This window comes from Capricornis sumatraensis, chromosome 3, assembly GCF_032405125.1.
Source record: "Capricornis sumatraensis isolate serow.1 chromosome 3, serow.2, whole genome shotgun sequence".
Taxonomy (NCBI): domain Eukaryota; kingdom Metazoa; phylum Chordata; class Mammalia; order Artiodactyla; family Bovidae; genus Capricornis; species Capricornis sumatraensis.
Genome location: NC_091071.1, coordinates 66,388,260 through 66,404,812, shown reverse-complemented (window position 1 = coordinate 66,404,812; position 16,553 = coordinate 66,388,260). Strand labels below are relative to the sequence as shown.

The window sequence follows — 16,553 nt, the reverse complement described above, 5'->3', positions numbered from 1 at the left end:
TTTCCTTTTGCCTCTAAATTATAATAAACTCTCCACAGTAAGTTTTACATATAGTCTCTGGAATACTGATTTGAAAAACACTTCAACTGCCTTCAGAATCTTGTTTATTTAGGAGGTCACTGTCAACTCAGAGGTCTCTTGTCAGTTTCAGAGCTAAGCAAGCACCAACTTTGACAATGAAATACTAATAAGCACTTTGAAGACTGAAATGATGAAAACCTTTAGATGTCAACCTGAATTCAAGTTACCTACTGGAAATGTAAAAGCGTGCTGAGTAATCATAAATACAATAAATGTGACATGCTTTATTATATTATAAATCTTACATTTCATTAATACATAGATAAATTATGTTAATCATTTAATATGGTTGTCATACAAACTTAAAAGAAATTTACCCAGATCTCATTCTATTAAGTATACTGCGATTTAAAATACACATGCTGAAATGACAGCTTTGTACACTTACGTATAATTTACATCACATAACTATAAATCCTTATTTATTTGTATTGCTTTTGTTCCTACGAAAGGAACAAGACTATTTGGATTTGTACACTTCTGTGATACTTAAGGAGAAGGCAATGGCACCCCACTCTAGTACTCTTGCCTGGAAAATCCCATGGACGGAGGAGCCTGGTAGGCTGCAGTCCATGGGGTCGCAAACAGTCGGACACGAATGAGCGACTTCACTTTGACTTTTCACTTTCATGCATTGGAGAAGGAAATGGAAACCCACTCCAGTATTCCTGCCTAGAGGATCCCAGGGATGGGGGAGCCTGGTGGGCTGCTGTCTATGGGGTCGCACAGAGTCGGACACGACTGAAGCGACTTAGCAGCAGCAGTGGTACTTAAAGAAGGGAGGGTAGCATTTGACACAATTAACTTTTAGAGAACTAAGCTACATTATAGAGAAGGATAGTTTTTTTTACATTAAAAATTTGAACATAAGCTCTCTTATTCTGTAAGGCAGAATCTTCTTTTAATATTTGGTAAGAGTTTATTTTAAAAACTGAACATAGTTACAGTTCAACAGTAACATGCCTCAGTGGGTGAAGGGCCCATCTGAACTACAACTTCCTTTGGACAGGTTCCAGGATGTTTTAACTTCTCTATTTTGAGTAACCCAATTATTCAAAATACAGTGATCTACTTAGATTAAATACTAACAAGAGTCCAATGTTCAGTCTCCACAATGACATCAAGGGGCATCTGGTGGAAGGGTCTGGTTATCCTCTGTGATTTCATATTTTAAAATAAAGGATGCCCTACTAAAACAGACCTATACAATCCCTTGATAACTCACCATAAACCTCTCATCTCCAAAGATACTTATTTTATTATAATACCTACCCTCAAAAGGATTGCTATAAAGATTAACGGAGATAATCAGGTAAAGTATTTAGCCGACTTTCTCACTTAAAGAGGCTCAATAAATGATAGTTACTACTGTTCCTAGTTTTATAACTTTAAGAGATCTATACTGAGGAGCAAGAAGAGACCTTCAATTGCCTGAGGCAAAAAAAAAAAAAATTATATGACCAGCTCAAAGACTTAAAGCAGAGTCAAGTTCAGTTCAGTTCAGTCGCTCAGTCGTGTCCGACTCTTTGCAACCCCATGAATTGCAGCACTCCGGGCCTCCCTGTCCATCACCAACTCCCAGAGTTCACTCAAGCCTATACCTAAATCAGCATGTTTAAACTTAAAAGCTTTTGCACAGCAAAGGAAACCATAAACAAAATGAAAAGACAACTCACAGAATGGGCAAAAACATTTGTAAACAATGCAACCAATAAGGGATTAATCTCAAAATGTACAAACAGCTCATGCAGTTCAATATTAAAAAAAACCATACAACCCAATTTTAAAAAATGGGCAGAAGATCTAAATAAATATTTCTCCAAAGGAGACATACAGATGATGAAAAAGCACCTGAAAACATGCTCCACATTACAAATTATTAGAGAAAGACAAATCAAAACTACAATAAAGTATCACCTCACATAGTACAGAATGACCGTCATCCCAAAAAAAAAAAAAAAAAATCTACAAAGAAATGCTGGAGAGAGTGTGAAGAAAAGGGAAACTTTTTACACTGTTGGTGGGAATGTAAACTGGTATAGCCACTATGGAGAACAGTATAAAGGCTCCTCAAACTAAAAATAGAACTGCTAGATGATCCAGCAATCCCACTCCTGGGCATATCCAGAAAAAACATACTTCAAAAAGACACAGGTACCTCAATGTTCTTACAGCACCGTATACAACAGCCAAATCATAGAAGCAACCTAAATGTCCATCAACAGGTAAATGGATAAAGAAAATGTGGTACATAGATACGGTGGAATATTACTTAGCCATAAGAAGAATGAACTAACACCATTTGCAGGGTGGACCTAGAGATTATCATTTAAAGTGAAGCCAAACATAGAAAGACAAATATCATACGATATCACTTATATGTGGAATCTAAAAAATGATGCAAATGAACTGATTTACAAAACAGAGTTAGGAGACAAACTTATGGTTACCAAAGACGCAAGAAAGGGATAAATTAGGAGACTGGAGTTAACATATGCACACTATTATATATAAAATAATCAATAAGGACCTACTATATAGCACAGGGAACTCTACTGAATATGATGTAATAAGTTACATGGGAAAATAATCTAAAAAGAATAAATCTATGTGTGGGGCTTCCCTGATAGCTCAGATGGTAAAGAATCTGCCTGCAGTGCAGGAAACCTGGTTTGATCCTTGGATTGGGAAGATCCCCTGGAGAAGGGAATGGCTACCCACTCCACGTATGTCAGAACTACTGTGCTGTACACCTGAAATTAACACAACATTGTACACTGACTATACGCCAAAGTAAAAATAGATTTTATAAAATCTGCATGCTTTTAGTCTGTTCTACCTCTTAAATAATAAGTTCTTAGAAGTACAGAATCTTAAGTCTGAGAAACCTCTTCAGGGTTAACCAAAAAAATTTATGAGTGATACCTAGAGGGACTTGAATGTTGTCTCTGAAGCTGAGTCCTTCATTTTACAACTGAGGCTCAGAGAAGTTGATGACATGCTTAAAGTGACATCATCAAAGTCACAAGATGACGATCCTGATCTCCTGTTCCAAGGAGATGCTCAATTAAAAAAAACCAAAAAACAGATTTGTGAGTGTGTGTAGGAGGGGCTGGATCAACAGAAGGTAATATGTGATAATCAAAGCTCCTTCTGAAGTGCTTCTATCTGACAAGTAAAGGTGGATCTTTATGGAAAACAAATCTTTAAGGAATTAAGGGAGAAAGTGAATAGCATAAACAGGGCATCTGAACTAGATGCTGTGGACTGCTTCAAAGTTATGACCAAACATTAGCTTACAGGGCTACAGAATTTCTTTTATGAGTTAACACTAAGTAAAATCTTAAGAATCCATTACTATTTATGCATTCTGTCCTAGAGTGAAAAAAATTAAATTAGCTTAAAAGTTTAGAATATTCTTGTATGAAACCCCAAGTGAAAACCCCTTGTTTACACCCCAATATCACTACGAATTAAAAAAAATAGGAAATCATAAAGAGAAAACAAGAATCGAATAATATTGCTTATATGTGGAATCTAGAAGAATGGTACAGATGAACTTATCTGCAAAGCAAAACAGAGTCACAGATGCAGAAAACAAACTTATGGTTACCAAGTGCGGGGGGGTGGGGGGGGTGGGATGAACTGGGAGATTAGGATTGACGTACGGTAAAGTGTCTGTCTACAATGCAGGAGACCTGGGTTCAATCCCTGGGTCGGGAAGACCCGCTGGAGAAGGAAATGGCAATCCACTCCAGTACTATTGCCCGGAAAATCCCATGAACAGGGGAGCCTGGGAAGGAAATGGCAATCCACTCCAGTACTATTGCCTGGAAAATCCCATGAACAGGGGAGCCTGGTAGGCTACAGTCCATGGGGTCGCAAAGTCGGACACGACTGAGCAACTCCACACCACAGTTTAGTTATCAACTAAATAAAATTGATAACTAAGGACAGCCTATTGTATAGCTCTGTGGTGACCTAAATGGGAAGGACATCCTAAAAAGAGTGGATTCATGTACACGTCTAACTGATTCACTTTGATGTACAGCAAAAACTAACAAGACACTGTAAAGCAACTATACTTCAATAAAAATTAATTTAAAAACTATGAAAGAATAAAAATTGGGTAGCTAAAAAAATGAAAATCTAAAATTAAAAAAAAAAAGCCCCTTTGCAGTAACTATGAACACTGCTTCCAAACTAAAGCATCAGTCATAATCATTAATTAGGCAAATTAATTAGGCAATCATCAGTCATAATCATTATGCAAAGGCACTGGCAGGGGGGCAGGGGTGCTTTATCTAAAAGGAAACAAAGGAAATTTACTATTCACACTGAAATAAGTGGTAAATTTGAATGTTATGTCCACAAGACTGTAATAAATTTCTGGTTTAAGTAACAGTTCCAGAAAAGTCCTTCTGTGTATCCTGCAGATGGAATTTAATGGAAATCCTTTCCTCTTAAAAGCTTTATTAATTTAGAACTGGTAACTGTAAATGATACACGTTTGGCCCTCTCTTTCTCTCTCTCTCTCACACACACACATATACACACACACACACACACACACATATTCACATATACAAACAACACTCATATATAAAGCATTCAGTTTGGCTGCTGTCTGAAGGGCAAACAGCAGAATATTATTGGTTATGTTAACCTGTCAATAGCACGATATAGTGGGATTTCTATATTCTTACTGTTTCTCACTTTTCTCATTCACTCCCATTCCAATAGTCTTTTCTGAAGGAGATGGGAGAAAAGTTATAACCATTTCTCCAGGAGTTTTATGTGACCTATATAGTCTTCCCCATGGAAGCTTGTTACACAAGAGAATGTCATTCTTCACCTGGGACTGGGCAGAGAACTCTGGTCTACAGGACTCTTGAATGGGTTACAACTGCATGCTTTCAAGTATTGCAGAGAGAAAAATCTAAGTGCTTTAGCAGTCTCTACAAAGCTGGAAAAAATGCTTTAGTGGTGTTCCATAGTGAATTCTGGAATCATATCAGTGCCACAAACAATGCCTTTTTTTCCTTGGAGTAGACTGGGAGGAGGAAGCAGAAATGGTAGTTTTTCTCATTATTATACCTCAGACCATGTAGTACAGTTCACAGTCAGAGAGCAGGGGACACCTTTTCCCATCAACTTGAGTGTGACTAACACCTGTCATGGGCCCTAGCCCAGGTCAGAGAGGAATGGCAAGGGGGACAGCCAGTGATTAAAGGAGGGCTGGCTCAGTACTTCTGGCTCAGGTCCAAGATGCCAGCAGATTCTTCCTCCCTGCATCTAAGAACCCTCTCTCACTATGCACCCAAAATTATTAAACTCCTTGTTATGGATTAAAAAGTAAGAGTCCACAGTGATAGGATTCAACTTCAACAAGTTATAGTATCTTGCAATCACTATTACATTTTAACAATTCTTTTGTTGCTTGTATTTTCCTAAAAATACATGACCTGAAAATTTTATATCTAACAGAGACCAGGAAAATAGGCATTTAAAAATAATAAGATGACAAGTTTAAAAATAAATAAAAAGAAAAAGGTGGGGGCCCAAAGTGCTATAAATGTAGACACCTAAACATTAAATAAGACGTCACCTGTCATATCAACCATTAAACAAATTTCTTGTCCTGATGGAAATCTAATCAGTAGTGGCCTTAGGCAGGAGATGAGGGGTGGGATTTTCTACAAAGGGACACTTGGGAACTTTTTGGAGCAATGAAATATTCTATATCTGATTGCAGGTGGTGTTTTACACAGGTGCATACATTTGTCAAAGGTCACCAAATGGTACATGTAACTGAATATATTTTACAGTATGTAAAAGATACTCAATAAAATTCACTTATAAAGAATTCTTGGGAAATGAGCCTGTAAGGAGGTATGGGTTCATTTGTAGAGTCTTCCCCGTTATATAAAAAAGAGAACTTTCTGAAGAGCTAGGGCATCAGTTGTTTCCTTACTATGAACTTGCACAACAGCCCAAAGTCATTCTAAAGTTACAATGCAAACTATCAATATATCCACACTTAGGGGGTCCCTTCCTGTTGAGTGGGCAAAAAGAAGGGAGTTGTAAATCTCTTAAGAAGGTGCTAAACGATCTGCAGCTTGTATAAAAGCTTCCGCTTTGGGGGAGAAATTCTATAGCAAAGGTGACCTTTCATCAAACATTGCTGGTAAACATGTACAGAAACTTAGAAATCATCAAGGGAAATGTTTAAGTTGTATGAGATAGAAAATTAAATAATATAAAATAGGTCACCAGCAAATCTGTAGCATTAGTGGATTTTCACTGGATGGTTCTAGAAGCTAAGGGAATAGACGATAACAGGGTTGATTCATTCAAGTTATTGAGCAAACCACAGTTAAAATAATGTAGCAGCACAAAAATTGTAAAAGAGACATACAGACAAGGGTGCAAGCAGTGGCCATTAGAGACATCTACAGTTTCCTACTGAAAGAATCTTAATAGCTGCAATATAAACCTCAGCTTTGAGCATTTCTGACCAGTTATGATAACTTGTTGAAGTTACAGCTAGATAAATCTCAAGCTAAATATATCAAAACCTCAGATATGCAGATGGCACCAATCTAATGGTAGAAAGCGAAGAGCAACTAAAGAGCCTCTTGATGAAAGTGGAAGAGAAGAGTCAAAAAGCTGGCCTAAAATTCAACATTCAGAAAACTAAGATCGTGACATCCAGTCCTATTTCAGGCAAATAGATGGGGACACACGGAAACAGTTGAAAGACTTTATTTTTGAGGGCTCCAAAATCACTGCAGATGGTAACTGCAGCCATGAAATTAAAAGACACTTGGCTCCTTGGAAGCTATGACAAACCTAGACAGCGTATTAAAAAGCAGAGACATCACTTTGCCAACAAAGTTCTGTCTAGTCAAAGCTATGATTTTCCAGTAGTCATGTATGGATGTGGGAGCTGGACCATAAAGAAGGCTGAGTACCAAAGAATTGATGCTTTTGAACCGTGGTGCTGGAGAAGATTCTTAAGTCCCGTGGACTACAAGGAGATCAAACCAGTCAATCCTAAAGGAAATCAACCCTGAATATTCACTGGAAAGACTGATGCTGAAGCTGAAGCTCCAATACTTTAGCCACCTGATGCAAAGAGCCGACTCACTGCAAATGACCCCGATGCTGGGAAAGACTGGAGAAGAAGGGGATGACAGAGGATGAGATGGTTGGATGGCATCGCTGATTCAACGGACATGAGTCTGAGCAAACTCCAAGAGATAATGAAGGACAGGGAAGCCTGGCATGATACAGTCGGTCCATGGGGTTGCAGAGGTGGAAATGACTAAGCAACAAAGGCACCTTTAAGGAAACGAAGAAGATTTAAGGACTAACTTAGGAGGCCATATAAAAAACATTAAGTTTTCATAACTCACAAAAAGGCTCAAGCCATAGCTATGACTTATCAGTCTCCAAGAGGTCTAAATATTAGGGGGAGAGAAAGTGAAAGTGAATGTGAAGTCGTGAAGTCGCTCAGTCGTGTCTGACTCTGCGACCCCATGGATTGTAGCCTACGAGACTTCTCCATCCATAGAATTTTCCAGGCAAGAGAACTGGAGTGGGTTGCCATTTCCTTCTCCAGGGGATCTTCCCGACCCAGGGATTGAACCCATGTCTCCCGCATTGCAAGCAGACGCTTTTATCACCTGAGCCACCAGGGAAGTAGGAGGAGAGAGGATGACTTCAAGTAGAAGGGGAAAATATGGGGCAAAAAGCAGAAGATGAAAATTACAGATCCAAGTCATTGAACATAAGGTCTGATATAAGTATTTACTAAAACTGGTGAGCTGACTCTTTTAGAATGGGCCCACAAAGTTAGTTAGACAACGTGGGAAGGCGAGAGTATCGCATGACAGCCTCTACTTGCTTGGGACCCCAAATGCTGTGACCATCCTGAGGTCAGCAGAGTTGATTTCTGTTCCATGAAGCTAATGAATGGGGCTCAATGATTATTTCCTCACCAAAATTCTAAAGGCTCTAAAATAGCAATTGTGAAAGAATTTCTAGTAGCTTCCTTTTGAAACCCTCAAACCAGTGATTTAAGAGTTATTTTATTTACTTAATTGGCCCATACATAGAAATCTTCCAAAACTGCAGCTGGCTTGGAAAATTACAATTTGGTCTTCCGTTGGCCTGGTTCTTTGGAGCTGAGGAACTGATGTTTATCTTCCATCTTCCTCTTTCCATCTGGTTTTCCCTAATGGCTCTCAATTACTAATCCTTTCTGTGGGTGATATTATAGAAGGACAGATGAGATTCACACAAACAATTTCCTGGGTCACATTTGAATTTTCATCAATCATTTCAAGCATGAGATTTTCTGGTGGGGCCTAGCTTGTCCTGACACATGACTGGTACTGTGAGTTTGGGGAGATGCATTCTGCCATGTCGGCTGCTTTGAGCATAACCCTAAAGATGTGTCTCCATGCGCCACCCTTCACAAACTACTTCATGTCACAAAGACAATTTTTCTAGAATTGTCTAGAAGTATATATATTTTATATATATATCATATATCAGATGGTATATGTGTAGAATGAGGAATGGCCTTCCCTGCTGTACAGAGACACTCTAAAGCTTCTGAGAGCAGGGGACACCCTACTTTCCCATCAACTTGACTGTGACTAACACCTGCCTTGGGACCTAGCCCAGGTCAGAGAGGAATGGCAAGGGAGACAGCTGGTGATCAGAAGAGGGCTGGCTCAGTGCTCCTGGCTCAGGTTCAAGACCCTAGCAGGGCAGAGAAGATCTTCCTCCCTGCACATACAAACCCTCTGTCACTGTTACAGATTAGTCCTTATTACAGATTGGAAAGTGAAGAGTCCACAGTGATAGAATTTAACTTCAACAAGTTACAGTATTTTGCAATCACTACTACATACCAACAATTCCTTTGTTGCCCATATTTCCCTAAAAACACATGACCTGAAAAGCATTACAACTAAAATGACAGTCTTATTAAGAGACTTCACTCTGTGATGAAGCAAGTAGGAGCCTTTGATGTCTTCTTGTGAACTCAGAGGGCCAATGAAGCACTGAAAAGACAGATCTTGGAGTATCCTACACATGCTGTTTCTAGTGAAGGTGGGGGAACAGTCCTGAGACCCTGAATCGGCATCTGGTTGCTGATCATTCTGAGCCTAGAGGGCAATAACATGTCATGTACAAGGAGGCCACTTTACAAAATCCCATTAATACTCATAACCACCAGTGCAATGGAATCCAGAGATCTTTTTTTTTTTTTTTTTTAAAGACTGCAGCAGACTGAGATCTAGGGAGGTTAAGGGCTTGCTAAGAACACACAGACTTGTGTGTGTGTATATATATATATACATACTGACCACGTCCGCTTCCAAGTGGCACTAGCGGTAAAGAATCCGCCTGCCCATGCAAGAGACGTAAGAGAAGCAGGTTTGATCCTTGGGTTGGGAAGATGGAGGAAATGCCAACCCACTCCAGTATTTCACCTGGAGAATCCCATGGACAGAGGAGACTGGCGGGCTACAGTCCACAGGGTGGCAAAGAGTCAGACACGACTGAGTGACTTAGCACACACACTGATCATGCGGGCTCTTTGTTTTAAAAACTGCACTTGATTTCTTAAGAAGGTCATTGAGAAGAGGACAAACCCACTATGAGAAGTTCTGTATGGAAGCTGTAGTCTCCTCATAAATTACTCAATTGATTTTTTTAATACAAATAAGTGATGCTGGGCCCATGTGGCAGTTCTCTAAGGGCCCGTTCTCCCTGAACAACTGATCCTAACCTTGAACCAACCACATGGGAGACCTGACGAGGGGCAAGAGGGATGGACGAGGATAAAGGCAGAGTAAAGGAGAATAAGAGGAGCACGGCGTGGGGAGGAGCAAGGAAGAAGAGGAGGCCCAAGACCGAGAAAACCCCAAATCCAGTAACCGGACGGTTTTCTTCAGCCTGCTTCATGCTGCCCACTTCTCTGGTATCATTACTCTTATCATGATTAAGTTTAAGTTTGGGTTTCTTATGATTTCTACATTGAGACGATAAGAAACAGAAAATGTGCTCTGTGTATTTTTAAGCAAAGTAAAACACTGGGCAGAGTGGCTTTGTGGGAGACTAAGACAATTAGCAAACCAGACAGTCCATGCTCCTTCCGCTTTCCCAGGGGATAAAGACTCCTGCCACTTTATGAAGCTAACCAAAGAATTCCAGCAGTTATAGCACTTTTGGCAGGGCTTTCATTTCAACAAAGCTCTGTAATACATATGCAGTCTGGGGATCCCCAAAGAAACCTTTGAAAAAAAATTTAAATGTACAGGAAATTCCTTAAATTATATATATACCATATATACATACCATATATACCATATTTTACATATATGTTTATACATATATAAACATACCAAGAATTGCACTCATCCCAAAATTCTAGGGAAAGGAAACATGTATATACACACAGACACACACAGGTTATTTAGCTTGGGGAACTTCCATAAAACCAACAAGCTGATTTTGCCCCCTCTTGCCATCACAGGCTATCCTTATCTATGAGACAGGTTTTGAGCTTAGGGGACTAAATCCAAAAGGAAAGCGGTTCTGGATAGAGTCAAGAGTTCTGACTGACAGTATGGTTTTTGAAGTGCAAATTATGTATTTTATTTGACAACATGTATTATTGACAGTTACAGGAGACATTTTTTTAAATATAAATTTATTTATTTTAATTGGAGGCTAATTACTTTACAATATTGTATTGGTTTTGCCATACATCAACATGAATCCACCACAGGTACACACGTGTTCCCCATCCTGAACCCCCCTCCCACCTCCTTCCCCGTACCGTCCCTCTGGGTCGTCCCAGTGCACCAGCACCAAGCATCCAGTATCCTGCATCGAACCTGGACTGGCGATTCGTTTCATATATGGTATTATACATGTTTCAATGCCATTCTCCCAAATCATCCCACCCTCTCCCTCTCCCTCTGAGTCCAAAAGCCTGTTCTATACATCTGTGTCTCTTTTGCTGAGGAGACATTTTCAAAAGCATGGTTTTGGAGAATGTAAAGCTACATTACTAGTAAGTGCAGAATAATCATAAAACCACTGTGTTCTGCCACAGGTCCAGGACCTGTTGAAGCAAGTGCACTATTTGGAAGAAGAAACTGTTCTCTGTGGGAGAAGGCGAGGTTGGGAAGATTTGAGAGAACAGCATTGAAACATGCATACTACCATATGTGAAACAGATGACCAGTCCAAGTTCGATGCATGAAACAGGGCACTCAAAGCCGGTGCACAGGACAACCCAGAGCGGTGGGGTGGGGAGGGTGCGGGGAAGGGGCTTTGGGACCAGGGGATACATGCACATGTACACCCGTGGCTGATCCATGTCCATGTATGGCACAAACCACCGCCACAATACTGTGAAGTAATTAGCCTCCAATTACAATAAATAATTGAAAATAAATAAATAAACAACCTTTTAGGGGGAAAAAAAAATGTTATGGCCATAAAGCCATCCTGCCAGGGCTTCCCTGTTGTTCTGCTAAGTCACTTCAGTCGTGTCCGACTCTGTGTGACCCCAGAGATGGCAGCCCACCAGGCTCCCCCGTCCCTGGGATTCTCCAGGCAAGAACACTGGAGTGGGTTGCCATTTCCTCCTCCGATGCGTGAAAGTGAAAAGTGAAAGGGAAGTTGCTCAGTCGTGTCCGACCCTTAGCATGGACTGCAGCCTACCAGGCTCCTCCGTCCATGGGATTTTCCAGGCAAGAGTACTGGAGTGGGGTGCCACTGCCTTCTCTCCCTGTTGGTCTAGTGGTTAAGAATCTGCCTGGCAATGCAGAGGACACTGGTTCAATCCCTGGCCCAGGAAGATCTCACAGGCCACAGAGCAACCGAGCCTGTGCGCTGCAACGACTGAAGCCCAGGTGCCTAGAGCCTGTGCTCTGCAGTAAGAGAAGCCAACACAATGAGGAGTGCGCACTGCACGGCACAGAGTAGCCCCTGCTCGCTGCAGCTGGAGAAACCCTGTGTGCGGCAGTGAAGACCCATCACAGCCAAAATAATAAACAATAATAAATCTTAAAAAAAAAAACCCATCCTGTCAACCTTCCACAAAAGCTCAGACACTCAACTTACACACCTTAAGGACTGAAAAAAATACATGTAGAATTCTCATCCTTCAATTCTAGAACAAAGAAAGACCTTAAGAGATCATCTGGCTCAAAACTTCCCAAAGTGGGTTTCATGAAACATTATTCTCCCAAAATGTTCTGAATAGGGGTGAGGTGATTCAGATGAGTTTGGGAGAATTCTTGAGAGTCACAATGCACATTAGGGATTAGCAAAGCTGTGCAGTCTACAGAAAAGAAATGATTAAGTTTATTTTTAAAAAAACTTAATTTTTATCAAACCTATTTGAGCACAGAACTCTTTTTGCAGTATTTATTAAAATCCTGTAAACTACTGTTTTGTAGAAAAACCCTTGTCTTATATATTGAAAAAATGAAGTTCAGCAGGTTAGGGATTTGTCTCAAGGCCATACAGTTAGTAGATACGCTGAAAACAGATTTCTCCTTTCTAGGCTTCACTTTAGTGCTCTTTCTCGTGTTCTGTTCTCATACAAAGCCTCTACCTCCAGAAGGACCACAGACGATATAAACCAGACCCTGGATGTCATCTAGTCCAGAGCCCTCTTATTTAAAGGGGGGAACACAGTCTCAAGAGAGGTGGAAAAGCTTGCCCCAGTGACAATGCCTGTAGTAGAACCTAGCTCTTAATTCCAATGCTCATACCCTTTCCACAACAGCATACTAGCTCCTGCAAAGCCAACATTTTCCATCTCTGAGAAAAAGGAGGGATGGATAAGAGGGGATTTAGCCATTCAGGACCCAGTAAAATACTTATCAAAGTCCACTTGTGTCAGCAGGTATTTTAAATCATTTAAACATGATTGTCTTTACTTACAAATGTCATCCACTGTGACAGGGAATCAATGTTTCAAGCTGTTGAACAGGTCATCATCCCTGCCCTGTTGGATGACACCTGTAAATAAAATAAATCTAGTTTTGAGTGAGTAGATTTTAAGCCAACTAGATTTAAGATGCATGCAGCTTAAAACAAAGAGTAGTTTTTAAGAGATGATTCTTAATCAAGGTTTGCTGAAGAGAAACACTTTCCAGGGCGAGCTATTTCACTCTATGCCACTGGCCTTCAGCACAAAAATCCAGGTAACGATACAGGTAATGTTGCCAGAATATAGAGGGCACCACGGCTCTTAGAACTAAAAGCCTCTTTCAGGCACTAGCTACCTCAGTCTCTTGCCTCTGTGAATAATATTTTCACCGTATAGGAGGGACAACCAAGGCACTATGAGGTTAAATGATTAGTCCTATGTTAATGTTAAATAACTAAGTGTCTTTAACTTGAGTCCCTTAATGTAGAAAAATGTATACAGAACACATCAGCAAAGTTTATCATTAGGCTGAACCAATTTGAAAGACTTACAGACATTAAAAAAAATATTTTACAGATGTTAACTTAGAATATTCTAGACACATCTTCATAACATATAATATCAGTGCTAGATATTTAAATGTAAGCATTACTAAAAAATGCCATGAATGAAAAATAAAAATGAGAAAATGGGAACTAGAGTGCAAAGAACAGTATTAAATACAGCATGCACTTAGGATTCTAAATTCTAGTTACTTCCAAAAAAGATTTGTAGTTCCTAACAAATTTAAGTATATGAAAGCCATTTGCTACAGTCTATAATTTAAAATGTTGGTTTCTCTGTAGCCACAAAATACCACTCTAAGATCTGCCAGAAATTAAGATTTAGGTTGGACAATGCACATTTGAAATTTCCATTCTGTACCTAAATACTCCAAGATAATGGAAAGCATTCAATATTTTAGAATCCTGCCTTGAGGTAGTATGACTGTCATAGTAACATTCCCATCAAACTCACATTGAGTGCTTACTTTGTGTCACAACACAAAGTGTCTGATTATTTTATACATACTATCTCAGTCAATCCTCCAAAGCTGAATATTATTACAATTTTACAAATAAAGAACATCAAAGCACAGAGAATTTAAGTAACTTGCTGAAGTTCATGCAACTGGTAAAATGATAGAATTTACACACAAATCTATTTGGTGACAGAATCAAGCTCAAATCACTATATAATACTATATTTATTTAATATGGCAAGTTAAGATACTCAAAAATATAAGAATTCATTAAAACAATTACAATCAGAAAACATAAAACTTTCCCAACTAAATCCCACACAGTATTAAATATGAGGAAATTCTCATTATTTTTCTTGGGGGATTAAAGGGAGACTAGGGACAATTTTCAAGGTAAAATTATTTTAATGCCAAGGAATTAAAAGTTCTGATGTTAACCTTAAATATATTACAATTAAGACAAATGAAAACCTTAAACTGTCTTTCATAATGATAGAAAAGTATATCCTCCTGATTTACTTTCTAAGTCCAGAGGTAAATTCTCCTGTTACTCAAGACTGATTCTCAAAATAGTGTAACAGTTATTGAAAAACTGAATTTAACCATGTGTATTTAAAAATACATGTTATCTGTCAATTTTCTAAAGAAGAGAACTACTTATAAAGTAAATTACTTTTAAAGAAAACAAACTGATAGATAATGTAACCCCCTTAATTTTTTTATGTAATATAGCTAGCACAAGTTATGCTTCTGATTAAGACTCAAACTTTTTTTACTATAAAATTTGTTGGCCATTTTTTCCAACAAATTTTTAAAACTGATAAAATAAGAAATAATCAGGAATACAAAAACATACCTGACATATTTTAACTGAGTAAGAATCAGATATACACAAAACTCAGCATCACAGAGACATTAAGGAAAAGGCACACCCTTTCCAAAGCACCATGGAGAAGTCAATCTCTTCTGGCAATAATGGTTTTCTTATAAGAACCCCAAACAGAAGAAGATAAAGTGTGGTTTCATGGTAGCTTACCCTTTTCTCTGACACCCCATCCTGGCCTGTAGAATCTTTCTCATCAAGTGTTTCTTTCAGGACTGGCATATGTTTTTGGTATGCTGGCTCTCTGTTTAAGGTTGTGTATCCTATGTGCTCATAAATTGGGTTTATCGTCATCTTGGCAATGTATTCTGCTGCCTTGGTTTCAATATAGAGAGTAATCAATCCATCAGTCACCAGATCGTGGATGGACTCAAACCGCTTCTCCCCAACAAAGTGCTTTCCATCGTAGTAGAGCCTGAAGTTTCTGGTTTGACTTCCAAATCTGCCTCAATGAAATGGGAAAGATGTTTTTAAGAAAAGTAAGCAAGTGAATTCTTTCCGAAAAAAAAATTTTTAACTATTGCTCTGTGTGTGTCTTTTTTGTTTGTTTAAATAAACTGTGGCTAATCTCTATGAATCGTCTGGAATATGGAAAGTTAAAGTTTTGAACACAAAGAATGAATTTGCAACAATGAGGGATAATTGGACCAAAGCAGGCCTACCCTAGAACGTAAACTTTGTTCTTATTTATCTTTTTAAGCCACTTCATTATGACTCTAGGAAAAACAGTAGAAAATAAACCTCATATACTATTAGAACAGAGTCAATAATCAACTGGTCAACTATATATGACATTTCTGTATTAGCAGGTTCTTTCCAAGTTGATCAATAAAAGTATTCAATATACTTCAGATCCCAGCATTCGTGTCTTTTAATGTGAAAGCTCCACTAAGGGCTCACCTAGGTGTGATGCCAGCAATCATTTAGAGAAGAGCTGATTCCAGAACCTGAGTCACAGGTAGAGCAAGATGGCACAGAAACACACTTATGCTATTTCTAGCTGTGGGTTAAGGACACGCTCTTCCCTTTTACATAGTCATCCTTCTGTCTGCTTGCTGAGTCTGGGCAAGAGATGCTTGGAATACATACAGGGCATATAAGTCATAAACTACTGGACTCGAGAAATTCTATTTTTACTTCGGAGTCACATTTCAGTGGTATTTAAAAAAAAAAAAACTAAAGAAGAATGGTTTCTGATAATTTCAGTATTTTGCTTCCTGCGGTAAACCTCAGAAATGGATCCAAGTTGGCACAACTAGTCTAATGTCCTTCCAAGATGACAAAGGCAAGAACATGCACCGAGTTCAATAAAAGCTGATGCCGAAATGCACTAAGGGCCATCTCACAGCCTCTGGAAGATAGCCCCGGGTGAGCCTAATTTAAAACCAAACAAATCAGAAAGGATATATTTAATTTCACTGTTAAAAATACACAGAACAGAGATGAACTAAAACATGAAATTAATAGCTGCTTAAGTGTTTAAATAGAACTGCAAACTTATGCAACAAAACTATTCTGGTATAGGTTACATTTCAGGAAGACAGAAGTGAGAATTTTCTTAAGATTTTACTTTAAATATGCCCTACAAAAGGAAT

General features: G+C 38.9%; 1 protein-coding gene across 1 annotated transcript in view; it reads right to left on the bottom strand.

The window, feature by feature from the left end:
- CHN1 (chimerin 1) overlaps positions 1-13,114 on the bottom strand; it is an 87,898-nt gene extending 74,784 nt beyond the window's left edge. The window contains exon 1 of the mRNA XM_068967818.1: positions 13,066-13,114. Coding sequence (XP_068823919.1) covers positions 13,066-13,074 — 9 coding nt within the window. The 5' untranslated portion in view covers positions 13,075-13,114. The remainder of the gene's footprint in view (positions 1-13,065) is intronic.
- Between the last annotated feature and the right edge of the window lie 3,439 nt (positions 13,115-16,553).